Genomic DNA, 13,772 nt, shown 5'->3' with positions numbered 1-13,772 from the left:
AATGAGGATTGTGAGTAATTTTTAGGCACCCAGTGAGAACTAGATCTTGTTTTTGGGTCTAGGGCCCTGTTAATGTCTCTCGAGACACATGATCTAGGTGTGTATTTGCTCTCATTTCTCTGGAAAGAACTAGGGCATAGTTTCTTTTGAATATTTTAATTAATATATGTAGTATTTGTTCATATCAACATTTGCATTGTGAGATTCATATTCATATTGATTTTACCTTTTCTTGAAGTCACTCAAAAATTCTATGAATGCTAACTTTGAACATTTGGGATACTTGAAATTTATCTAAGGTATCCATCCAGTTGACAGACAAAGGAATGGCAAACAGTAATTCACGCCGTATGAAAATGACACGGAGTCCTGAAAGCGTTACATTTCTGACTGTAACTTGTCCAGATTCTTCATGATTTGTATTTCCTGACTAGACATCTTCACATATATAATTATACCACTCTGTGTCTTCTCTCCCCTAAATGGTAATCCTTCCTTACTGTTGAAACTCAATTTTTCTATAAGATGATCTCAAACTGATGTTACAAATCTCTTAATTCCCGTAGCATTTTAACACATTGTTCATCAGCTCAGTATGTTTTATTTTCGCTTTTATTTTTATGTACTTTTTATATCTGTATTCTCTGCCTCTCTGTCTTACATTATGAAGTTTTCATAATATCGGACATTTTTTCACTTTTTCCGAGATAGTTATTTTCTTTTATGGCAGATGAGATCTGTAACTTAGGAAAACCAGGAAGTTCCCTTGTAGTGCAGTGGATTCAGGATCTGCCATCACAACAGCTGTGGTGCAGGCTGCAATTGCAGCACAGGTTCAGTTCCTGGCTGGGAACTTCCCCATGACGGGAATGAGGCCAAACAAACAAAAAACAGCAACGAGGACAACTAAACACTGAAACACATCAGATAAAATCCGTTTTTAACTTCAGCCAATATTTGACATAAAGGGATTCTTAACTTCTTTGTCTACATGTCATATTTCTCTGTTGTTTTTTCAGCTTAAGCTAATAGTTGCAGACAATTTTAATTTCTTTTTCCTCTTCTGGATATCGTGCATTTGCTCCTGTGAATTTGCTCTTCTGTAGCTTTTGTTGCAACATCACAACTAGCGGCGTGCAATGGTATTTACGATGATACAGAGTACTGTAATTGATTATCAGTTTATAAACGATTGTATGTGTAAACAACTAGTTTTAATTAGAATAGAAATAATTCATTAATAAGCTCTGTTCTCTTTTTTTTTTTATAAAATTTTGCTTTTTATTCCCTTTAAAGGGATGAATAAAAGAAAAACCCAGTTAGAAAATCCATCCAAGAGGAATGTAAGTGTTTTATGTGTTTTGGGTAGGTGCGCAAGTACCGTCAAATATCCATGAAGGCAAAGTTACAGACTCTTCCATAGAAATCCTCTGGAATCGAGCTGATGGGAATTTTCACTCTTATGAAATCACATGCATAAACTGTGCTGCAGCTTTCATGGTACGTTATAAGGGGCTCTCAGAGGAATTCAGCTTTTATGCTGAAGCCAGTATTACTGCATTCTCACATCAGAATGTTATGAAACTAACCTCCAGCCTTTTTTTTTGTTTGTTTGTTTGTGTTTGATTGTGGCGCATTTCTTAAATGATCACTTGGCAAATTCTTATTTTGGATTGATAGGTCCAGAAGGTTTTTCAAGAAGCAGCAATGTTCTCTAACCTGGATCCTGCCACCTTATACACCTTTTCCATTCGCACTGAAAAAGAAGGTTTTAAAGACAGTGCTCCCTACATAAAAGAAATACAGACAGGTACAGCCTGTGTAAGCACTTTGCGCATTATTCATTTTTTTAGGTTTCCAATTTTCTAAATATTTCATTGTTAATCGGGATTCCATAAATACGCATTGATTTCATATATTATTTTCGTTCTTTTAAAAAAAATACTTCTGTATTTATTTCTTGACGTACCATTGTTTGATAACATTACATAAATTTCAAAGTTTAAATATTCATTTGGTTCTTACGGGGAAGACTGAGCATATAGTTCTTTCTCCTAAGATTTCGTTATGGGCAGACAGTATTGCCTCTTGTCTGTTTCTATTTCCTTTTGGATGAATTAGCACAGCCTCTTTTGTGTGTGTATTTCCGGACAATAGAGTTGCTAACTGTCTGGGTTCTGGCCAGATTCTCCATTTGTGGTTTAAGTTTTCCATTGTTGAGTTAAACAGACCATGAAGTGCCATTTCCCCAGTGTTAGCAACTTACTCCCTGTGGCAGATGGTGATTTATTGCACGGTAGTCATATGAAATAAAGGATTGGGAAGAGTGTATGCAAAATGTGTATGTTATCAAGTCTAGGTGAAGTAAAATTGTCACCTGTTCTACTAAAATAACTCTTTTACCTTTTCTTGACACTGGTGGTATGGGAATATGGATTTATGTATTTAGACACTGGTCATGTCTGGGATTCTTTTGCTGTAATAACAAAGCATGGATTTGAGGGAAACTATCTTGGCGATTTTATTCCTTTCTTATATGTGGAATAATTTTAAAGGGGAAACAATAAATGCGTTATACAGTAACATTTTTCTTGAGAAAATAAGGGAAGCATTTCATATTTAGAGCTCAGTTAACTTTCCTGCTGATTGGCATTGTCGCTATTGGGCATTTAATTGGAATGAGTCCTAAAAATCTTTAAATATTTCTGAAGTTGACGGTGATACAAAACCAAGATATCACCTCTTCCTGCCTTATAGAGGCAAGGGAAATATTGATTATAACACTCCTGGGGTACACACTGGCTTCATTTCGAAGTTTAAAATGACTCTTGCTGATTTTTTTTTTCTCTTTTGACTTTTTCTTAACTTGTCGTATCTACCAGAAGGGTAAAGGGATGTATGTCTTGGTTACCCTCAGACTTTGCAGAAAGTTAAAAAAATCCCGAGTGTTTCAGGGATGTTTTAAAACAGGTGCTTTGTGTGGTAGAAAATGCTATTTTATGTGTATGTTTTAAATGACACAGCCCCAAGTGCAGTTGAATTTATGAACCATAGCAGAAACTCAAATGCAGTAACAGTTCGCTGGCCTTCAGCCAGAAGTCTTCTGGATGGATACATTATTTCAATATCCAGCGAAAGCTCAGTGAAAGAAGAAATCCTGCCTTCTACAGAAAGGTATGAAAATATTGAAATGGTATGAAAAGAAATTATGCCAGATTCCATGGAACACAAATTTAACATTTTATAGGTGCTTTTAGAAAGCTATGTTAGTGATTTAATATAAATAGAAATTAGAAAACTTTGCAAGACAACATTTGGGACTAGTGTGATTAGAATAACTAAATCTAAATAAAAGAAATAAAAGTATTGAGTTTTTATACAAAAAGAGAGTAATGACTTAATTCAGCATATAATCTTGCTTGTATGTATGACATACACAATTTTTGCCTTACAATTTTCCAGGTAAGAAGCAGTGGTTTCTAAATAACTGTTTGTTTTTAAGCATAGCAAATTGTTTCCATAATAGCCAATAAAGAACCAGAACTATAAAATTCTTTTTGCAGGTAGAGCAAGAAGATGGAGTTTTTGAAATGTTTCTGAGCTAAATGTCGTAATATGTGACTTTTCTTTAATGTGTAGGACATTCACATTTAACCGCATTTCTCCGGGGACTGACTTTTTAATTAGCATTTTCACTACCAAGGGACTAAAGAGAAGCCATCCTACAGTTAGCACTTGTAAGTTCATTTTAGAATTAATTACCTTTTCATGCGTAAAAATAAGGTAAATAGTCGTGTTTAAAGCCAATACCTAATTAACAATGAATTAATGTAGAAGTGGTTTATGACATGCTTGAAGAAAAGGAACACATCGTTTGCGTGGAGAATGCTTGACTTATATTTCTTTCTAACATTGATTTGTTGTGTGACCTTGGGCAGAATTATGAAGTTCTCACTTAAAAGATGAGAATGATTATTCCTGCCTAGGTATAAAATCTTTTTACTAAAGTCAGATGTAAAACTCTTTGTGAAAGTGCAGAGGACTCTAAAACCCTAACTATTTATGTATCGTTATCATGAAATACTCAACATTTTTCTAATATTTTTGACTACACCTGTTAACATTTTATGAAAAAGACTTTGGAATATGAAATCGTAGAGGACACTGTCTTTCAGTTGCCTGACTTGGGTGCAGTTTGCCTCTCTTCATCTTTAGCATCCCTGACATATATGCCCGCCCTGAACACATGCAGAGGTTCCAAAGAGCCCTGTCCCTTGTGGGGCACAGTCAACGTGAATGCGTGTATGAGTACCAACGCCCTATCACTGTGAGAGGAGGCTTCACCTCAGGATGAGCCGTGTGGAGGAAGGGAAAGCCCTGAGAAATGCAGCAACAGTCAAGTCAGTTCCTGGGGAATAAACTAGAAACTGGGAGCACTTACTATCCATCAGCATGGGACGAGGTGCTCAAGTTATTGCCTTGAGTTTCCCCAGGTTACCTGAAAGGTAGGTTAAGGCTCAGAGGCATTCACAGCTCATTACTGGGGGAGATTTTACCCCGGCATAACTCTAAACTGATACGACACGCTGCTGCCCCTCGTAAAGATCATCCCGAGAAACATCAGCAATAGAGGGGAAAAGGCTTCGTTTTTTAAAAACGAGAGTCCGTTGTTTTGCATCAGCAAAGCTTCTTAGGTTGCTTCTTGCATTTGGTGGCGTTATTGTCACTGTCGCCATCACCATCTTTATCATCCCTGTTGTTGTTATCACATTGACTGCTTGTTCTCTGTTAGGCCCTTTGCAGTTTCCTTGCTTTATGTTACTTAATTCTTAATGACGACTCTATCAGTCATAATGACATACATATATATATTTTTTCTTACAAATGAGGAAACTGAGGCTTAGGGAATTTCAGTAGCGTATAAGATGGCAGAGATTTGAACCCGTATTTCCTTGACCTCAAATTCTGACCTTGTAACCACTCTGCTTTAGTAGAAAAGCCACTATGTTATCGGAAGGACTGATTCTATCCATTCTTGGCTCTATGGCTTTGTACAAATCATTATTCTATTTGGACGTTAAGCTCCTAATTTCTACCCTGGGTGTAGTAATACTTTCTATATTTTAAGAGGTTGCTGCTTCAGCTGTGTTTTCCCTAACAAACCTGGCAACATTTTTTTCCTTACTCTTTCTACTTTACAGTTTGAGTTTTGTCTTCTGCTGCATATTAATAACTTTTAGTCCTTCTGTACCTTCCTTTCTTGGAAAGCTATCTCAAATCCATTTATAAGTAGATGGAAAAATAGTAAATATACAAAATGTATCTAAAATGTATTATGGGAATATGGGGGAATAGTAAATTAGTTCCAGTTGAAATGGAATATGCATCAAAGGAAAAATAGAATAAAAAGATCTGTGAATCAGTGACTCAGGTTTAAATCTACCACTGGATTGCATTCTAATAAACAGAAATCAATATATATGTAAGGACCAAAAGAAATCTCATATAAAAATTGAATTTTAGAGCTGAGCTTATTGCAATAAAATTTTAATATTACATTTCTTTTAGTTAAGGAGAAATACATTTCATTTTGAAATATAAATTAGAAATAAAGACATGCTACTGATTTGAACAGTAAGTTTCTAGAATCTTAGATAAAATCTTTAAAGGGGAAAGCCATTTGAAACATAAAGAAGAGAGCTAGATTTTTTTAAATTTATGCAGTACACAAAATTTAAGTTAAAATTCTACTATGAGAAAAATAAATATGAAGATACATACTTCATACTTCATATAATTTTATTGTGGAAAAGAATTTATTCCTTTTTTCCTTCCATGGTGGAGATGAGGAGACTGAGACCCAGGGTTCGTAGAGTGCACAGGATCACGTGGGGCTAAAACTGACTAGAAAAACCTTTGTATCCTGTCTCTCTTCCATAGTGTGACAGTCTAGGTTATCAGTCCAGTATAGATAACATGATAATAGAAAAAAGGTTTAAAGATATAACTTCAGTGTCTTATTTCATTGTCCTAGATGCAGACCCACCATCAGATGTGCTGATTTTAGGACAAGAAGAAGATACAGTATATTTGTCTTGGAAACTCCCACATGGAGGCTTTGAAAAGTTTCAGGTAAAGTTGTTGCCAGGCAACCTTGATGTTTATTGAGGCCTTTATTCCACTCCTTTTTGTCCTTCATTTTATGTTAATAGTTTAAAAAATTATGGAACCATTCCTTTACTCTTAAGTATTTCCTTCAGAGTAATGTTTCTCTTTTTCTCTCTTTGTTTATCTCTCTCTTTCTTTCTTTCTCTCTTTCTTTCTTTCTTTCCTTCCTTCCTTCCTTCCTTCTTTCTTTCTTCTTTTTTCTTTTTTCTTTTTTTGCTATTTTAGAGCTGCACCCACAGCATATGGAGGTTCCCAGGTGCTAGGGGTCAAATTGGAGCTGTAGCTGCTGGCCTACGCCACAGCAAGGTGGGATCTGAGCTGTGTCTGCAACCTATGCCATAGCTCACAGCAACACTGGATCCTTAACCCACTGAGAGAGGTCAGGTATCAAACCCTCATCCCCATGGATCCTAGACAGCTTCATTAACCACTGAGCCGTGCAGGGAACTCATAATGTTTCTATTTGTTACTTTAAAGATACAAATTTGTCATGGGAAGTTGTCAGATTTGAGTAAAAGCTGGTACTTGCCTTTAAATGAGTTTGGGTTGTCAATGGAGTTAGACATGTGCATATGAAACACGTGAAAGTAAAAAAAGGAATGATGGTTTTGGAGTATAGTGCTTCCGTGACAGCACTGGCCACAGCAAAGATTCCAGAAGCTAAAGCCAAGCAGTGTGCCACAGGCTACCTTTAAACTCTATCCTATTATTATTATTATTATTTTTGTCTTTTGTCTTTTTGTCTTTTGTTGTTGTTGCTATTTCTTGGGCCACTCCCGCGGCATATAGAGGTTCCCAGGCTAGGGGTTGAATTGGAGCTGTAGCCACCGGCCTACACCAGAGCCACAGCAACGCGGGATCCGAGCCGCGTCTGCAACCTACACCACAGCTCACGGCAACGCTGGATCGTTAACCCACTGAGCAAGGGCAGGGACCGAACCCGCAGCCTCATGGTTCCTAGTCGGATTCGTTAACCACTGCGCCACGACGGGAACTCCCTTATTATAGATGTAGCTGAGAGTGGAGACTTGCAGCCTGGAGGGGAGAAGAGAAATGTGTACAGATAAGCCACTTTTCAACTGTGTCTGTGAAGTATATGCATTTGTTTTCATTGCGTTTTGTTGATAATGCAACCTGGCATCACATGAGGACATATACACACCCCACACCCTATATTGTATGGTTTAGAGAAAGAGTAAGTTGCTGGGGATAGCAACTATAGTTTTGTAGTCTACAGGGGCAAACAAGTTTTCTGTACTTCCATAGTGGTAGGGGATGGTAATTTAAGCTGTAAACAACAGAAAACAACCTGAAATAGTTTAAGAAATAAAAGTGTATTAATGAAAGGGTGTCTTGAGGAGACCAAGGCAAAGACTATAACTGGGTGTTGGGAAGAGCTGGGATTGGACATTTAAGGCTATTGAGACTCCAGGGATTATTTTCCTTCTGCTCATCAGCCTTGGTTTATTTTGATTTATTTATTTTTCCTGAAGACCACCTTTGCTAAGCAATCTATGTGGTGAGTGGAAGAGTGGCATGCACAACTTCTAAGCACAAATGCTGTATTATCAGCCCCAGAGAAAGGAAGAGACTATGATTATTCCAAATTGTAGACACCCAGTCCGATTCCAGTCAACTGTAGTTATAGGCGTATGTCATGTAAAAATGGTGTCTGCAGGTCTATGCGTGATGGAGGTTATAGAGTAATTAGAATTTGAGCATATACAAAAAAGGCGTTTCCTATAAATAAAAAATGATATAAAATTAATAATTTATAGAATCAGTATAGTCTAAAACAACTAGAGTAATCAAATTTGCAGTGAACTGCAATTAGTTAATTAGTACATCTGGGTTTTATATTTGAGTATGAATTTCTTAATTACAGTTCATAAGAGAAATAAGTTAATAGTCATTATATGATAGACATAAAAATATTCACATTTGTTTGTAACAGCTGGTACTAAAGGCAGAGATGTCCTGGACAGAATAATGGCCTTCCAAAGACCCACAGCCTGATTCACAGAACCTGAAATATGTTATATTACACGGCAAAGGGGGATTGAGATAACAGATGGAATTAAGTTTGCTAATTAGCAGGTTTTAAAATAGGGAGATTTTTACAGAGTCTGAATCCAGATGGTGGAGTAGGAAGATCCTGAGCTCACTTCCTCCCATAGACACAAGACTATAACCACATATAGAATAACTCTGTTTGAGAATGACCTAAATATAAGCAGAACAGATTTTCTACAACAAGGATTTAAAGAAAAGACCACACTGAGATGGGTAGGAGGCACAGAAATGCAGTCTAGTCAGAACTCACCCCCATAGTGTGGTGATCCAGAAATGGGAGGGCTTCCACATTCGGAGAGGTTCCCTCTGAGGGCTGAGAGGTCCAAGCCCCCTGTGGGGCTCCCCAGCCTGAGGGACCTGCACCTGGGTAGAAGAGAACATCTGGCTTTGAAAACCAACACGGCTTATGTCCAGGAGAACCAGAGGACCATGGGATATCCAAAATCTGCTCTGGAAGGGCTCACACACAGACTTCCTCACTCTGAGTGTCCTGTACAGAGGAAGCAGCTTGAAAAGCAGCAAGGTCATAGAAAAGAAGACTCACTGACTAGTGTTAGTATTAGGGTGTGGAATGGAGGGTCAGGGATCTGGTGGAACTTTCTCTGGGGTTGACAGTGCTGGCAGGTGCAGTTTTTTAAAAAACTATTCTTCCACATAGCTGGCCAGGTGCTGGCAGGCACCATTTCTGTCACTCTCAGCCAACCTAACCACTACCACATGCCCTTCCCCAGTATTCTCTGATGGTCAGCCCTGCCCAGCCGCCCACCTTGGCTAGATTCTCCAAAGTCACTTCTAACCTGTCCCACCCAGCATGTGGACTTGGCTGGTGCCAAGGCCCCTCCAATGCAGCTTCCACTCAGGCAGGGGGCAGTTCTGCGTACCAGTGCGCCTGCAATAGTTGCAGCTGATCCTCTCAGCCAGTCACATTGGGGGCCAGTCCCACTAACAGCGGGCCTGCAGCAATCACGTCCCAGCTACAAAAGGAGGACAGACAGATAGAGCCCACATGGGAGATGCTCCTGGGGTATCTGGCTCTGGTTACTAGGGAGGATTGTGCCACTGGGCATCACAGGACCCTTTCTCAATAAGACCATGTTTAAGACTAGGAGATGTAGCTGATACAACATACATTAAAACAATTACAGAGAGTTAGGCAAATTTAGGAGACAATGGAAAATGTTCCAAACAAAAAAACAAGACAAAATATCAGAAAAAGAGTTAAATGAAATAGAGATGAACAATTTACCAAATAAGGAATTGAAAGTAATAGTCATAAAGGTGCTGACCAAACTAAGAAGAATGGATAACTAAAGTTATAACTTCAACAAAAATATAAATACAGTAAATATAAAAAAGAACTAGTCAGAACTAAATAATGCAGTTACTCAAATTTAAAATACACTAGAGGGAATCAATGGCAGATTAGAAGATGGAGAAAAATGGATCCACAGTCTTGAAGAGAGGGTAGTGGAAATCACCTCATCAGAATGTAAAAAGAGTTTTAAAAAATGACTGTAGTTTAAGGAACCTCTTGGTTAATGTCAAGCATGCCGATATTTACATTTTAGAAGAGAGAAATTTCCAGTAGACATATCTGAAGAAATATGACTGAAAAAAAACTTTAACCCAGTGAAGTGAATAGACAACCAAATTCAGGAAGCACAGACTCCCAAAAAAGATGAGCCAAAAGAGATCCACACCAAGACACATTGTAATTAAAATATCAAAAGTTAAAGAGAAAATTTTAAAAACAGCTAGAAAAATAACTAGTCACAACGGAACCCTCGTCAGACGATATCAGCTGATTTTTTAGCAGAAGCTTTACAGGCCAAAAGGGACGGGCATGATAAAGGAAAAAAAAAGTGTAATCAAGAACACTTACCAAGTTTATCAATCAGAATTTAAGGAGAGAGAAAGTGTTTTGCAGACAAGCAAGAGCTAAAGGAATTCATCACCACTAAAAGCAGCCTTATGAGAATTGTTAAGTGCAGTTCTTTAAATGCAAAAGAAAAGGCCATAACCAGAAACAAAATTATGAAAGGGAAAATTCCATTGGTGAATGCAAACATGTAGTAGATGTAGTGGATCAGCCACATGTGAAATTACTACGAAGTTTTAAAGGCAAAAGTAGTAAAATCAGCTGTATCTAAAATAATTAGGGAAGTGATGCAGAAAAAGATGTAAAATATGACATCAAAAACATTGAATGCTCGTGGGGGCGCTAGTTAAAATGTAGTGTTTTTAGGCCATAAACTTAAGCAACTATCAACTTAAAATTGACTCTTGTATATATGTTGTTATATGACATGAACTTCATGCTAACCACAAACCAAAAATATATAACAGGCACACAGAAAATAAAGAGAAAGCAATACAAACATAACACTAAAGAAAGTCAACAAGTTACAAGGGAAGGGAAGAAGAGAAGAAGAAAAGAACTAAGAAGAATTCATAAAAATAGCCAGAAAACAATTGCAAATGGCAGTAAATATATACCTATCAATAATTACTTTAAATGCCAATGTACTGAATGCTTCAATAAAAAGACATAGGGTAAATGGATGAAAAAACAAGATCCATGTATATGCTGCCCACAAGAGACCCACTTCAGCTCTAAAGACACACCCAGACTGAAAATAAGGGGGTGGAGAAAGATATTCCATGCAAATAAAAAGAAACCTAGGGTAGCAATGCTTATATTGGACAAAATAGACTTTATAACAAAGACTGTAATGGAATAAAGTAGGACATTATGTAATGATCAAGGAGTCAATCCAAGAGGAAGATTTAACAATAGTAAATAGCTATGCACCCCACAAAGGAGCACCTAAATACATAAATATTATCTCAAGTGAGATAGTGATAGTAATATAAAGAATAGTAGGGGACTTTAACATGCTGCTTATATCAATGAATATAGCATCCAGATGGAAAATCAATAAGGAGACATTGGCCTTTAATTGCATATTAGACTGGATGGAATTCATGGATCACTCTACCCCCAAACAACAGAATACACGCTCTTTTTGCACACAGACATTTTCCAGGATGGATCACATGTAAATCCACAAAACAAGTCTCAATTAATTAAAGAAGATTGAGATCATATCAAGCATCTTTTCTGACCGTAACATCACGTAACTAGAAATCAATTACAAGAAGAAAACTGGAGAAAACACAAATCCCTGGAGGTTAAACGAAATGCTGCTAAACAACCAATGGTTCAATGAGAAAAAGAGAAAATTAAAAAATACTTGGAGACAAATGAAAATGGAAATACAACATTGTAAAATCTATGGGACACAGCCGAAGTATTTTTTTAAGGGAAGTTTGTAGCAATATAGGCCTACATCTGGAAACAAGAAAAATCTCAAAAAGTCTAACATTATACCCGAAAGAACTATAAAAAGAAAAGCAAAGCCCAAAGTTAGTAGAAGGAAAGAAATAATAAAGATCAGAGCAGAAATAAGTGAAATAGACTCAAAAACCAACAAAAAAATCAGTGAAACTAAGAGCTCTTTCATTGAAAAGATAAACAAAATTGATAAACCTGTAGTTAGATTCATCAAGAAAAAAAGTCCAGATAAAATCCGAAGTGAAAAAATTTACAACCAACCACACTGAAGTACAGAGGATCATGAGAGCTTATGATTCTCTGTATGAATAATTATACATCAACAAATTGAACAACCTATAAAAAATGGATAAATTTCTAGATACATACAATCTTCCAAGACTGAATCAGGAAAAAACAGAAAATATGAATGGACTGATTACAAGTAATAAAAATGAGTCAGTAATAAGAAAACTCAAAATAAAAGCCCTGGGCCAGATTTCTTCATACGTGAATTCTACCAAACATTTAAGGAAAAGTTAACACCTACTTTTATCAAACTCTTCAAAAAAAATTAAAGAGGAAGGAATGCTTCCAGACTCATTCTGGGCAGTCAGCATTACTCTGATACTAAAATCTGATAAATGCACTACAAAAAAAAAAAAAAAAAAAAAAAAAAGAAAGGCCAATATCACTGATGAACAAAGATGCAAAAATCCTCAACAGAATATTAGTGAACCAAATTCAACAATACGTGAAAAGGATCATATACCATGATCAAGTGGAATATGTCCCAGAGATACAAGACTGTTGAATATCTACAAATCAATCAATATGATGCCTCACAATAACAAAATGAAGGCTCAAAATCACATCATCATCTCAATAGATGCAGAAAAAGCATTTGACAAGATTCAAAGTCCATTTCTGATACAAAGTCTGAACAGTGTGAGTGTAGAGGAAACATACCTTTACATAATAAAAATCCCATTTGATAATCCCACAGCTAACATAACTGAACAGTGAAAAGCTAAAAACATTTCCTTTACCATCAGGAACAAGTCAAGTATGCCCACTTCCACCACTTCTAGCCAACATAGTATTGAAAGTCCTAGCCACAGTATTGGACACATAAATGAGATAAAAGGCATTCAGATTGGAAAAGAAGTAAAATTTTTACTATTTGCTGATGACATGATGTTATATATAGAAAACCCTAATGACTCCACCAAAAAGCTATTATAATTAATCAATGAATTCAGTAAAATTGCAGGATAAAAAGTTGTAATGCATGAATCTGCGGTATTCTATACACTAATACTGGACTCTCAAAAAGAGAAATTAAAACAATTTTACTTAGAATTGTATCAAAAAGAAAAAATAACCTGGGAATAAATTTAACCAAAGAAGTGGAAGACTATTACTATGAAGGCTGTATGACACTGATGAAAGAAAATGAAGATGACACAAATAAATGGAAGGGCATAGCATGTTCATGGATAGGAAGAGTTTAATATTGTTAAAATGTTCATACTACCCAAAGTAATCTATAGATTCAATGCAATGCCTATCATAATACTGGTGGCATTTTTCACATAAATGGAACAAATAGTCCTAAAATTTGTATGGAACAACAAAAAACCATGAATGGCCAAGCAGTCTTAAGAAAGAAAAAATTGGAAATTGCATGCTCCCTGATTTCAAACTATACGCAGAGCTACAGTGATCAAAACTGTATGGTACTGGCACAAAAACAAACACAGATCAATGGAAAGAAATAGCCCACCATACATTTATATGGTCAATTAATTTATAGCAAAGGGTTCAAAAGTACACAGTGGGGAAAAGATAATCTCTTCAATAAATGGTGCTGGGAAAATTGGACAGCTTCATGCTAAAGAATGAACCCACTTCCCCTTACACCATATACAAACTCAAAATGGATTAAAAACTTAAATGTAAAACCTGACATTATAAGACTTTGAGAAAAAAACATAGGCAGTGTACGCTTTGACACTGATCTTGGCAATGTTTCTTTTTATGGATCTATCTCCTCACACAAGTAAAACAAAAACAAAACAAATGGGACAACATCAAATTTAAAAGTTTTTACATAGGCAAAGAATCCATCAATGAAATGGAAAGGCAACCTCCTAAGTGGAAGAAGATATTTGAAATAATTTATCTGATAAGGGGT

The 13,772-nt window shown here is 36.4% G+C and overlaps 1 protein-coding gene across 7 annotated transcripts in view; it reads left to right on the top strand.

Moving 5' to 3' along the window:
* PTPRQ (protein tyrosine phosphatase, receptor type Q) overlaps nucleotides 1–13,772 on the top strand; it is a 294,121-nt gene that overhangs the window by 28,965 nt on the left and 251,384 nt on the right. For 6 of the 7 annotated variants that reach the window (XR_002344354.1, XR_002344353.1, XM_021093066.1 and 3 more), the window contains 5 exons: nucleotides 1,370–1,500; nucleotides 1,681–1,810; nucleotides 3,024–3,174; nucleotides 3,640–3,737; nucleotides 6,035–6,132. Coding sequence is in view for 5 of the 7 variants with exons in the window: in XM_021093066.1 (XP_020948725.1) it covers nucleotides 1,370–1,500; nucleotides 1,681–1,810; nucleotides 3,024–3,174; nucleotides 3,640–3,737; nucleotides 6,035–6,132 (608 nt within the window). In the remaining 2 variants the exon portion in view is untranslated. The remainder of the gene's footprint in view (nucleotides 1–1,369; nucleotides 1,501–1,680; nucleotides 1,811–3,023; nucleotides 3,175–3,639; nucleotides 3,738–6,034; nucleotides 6,133–13,772) is intronic. The other variant, XM_021093065.1, reaches the window with a different exon arrangement.

Source organism: Sus scrofa, chromosome 5 (genome assembly GCF_000003025.6).
Source record: "Sus scrofa isolate TJ Tabasco breed Duroc chromosome 5, Sscrofa11.1, whole genome shotgun sequence".
NCBI classification, from domain to species: Eukaryota; Metazoa; Chordata; class Mammalia; order Artiodactyla; family Suidae; genus Sus; species Sus scrofa.
This window is presented reverse-complemented; position numbering and strand designations above follow the sequence as displayed.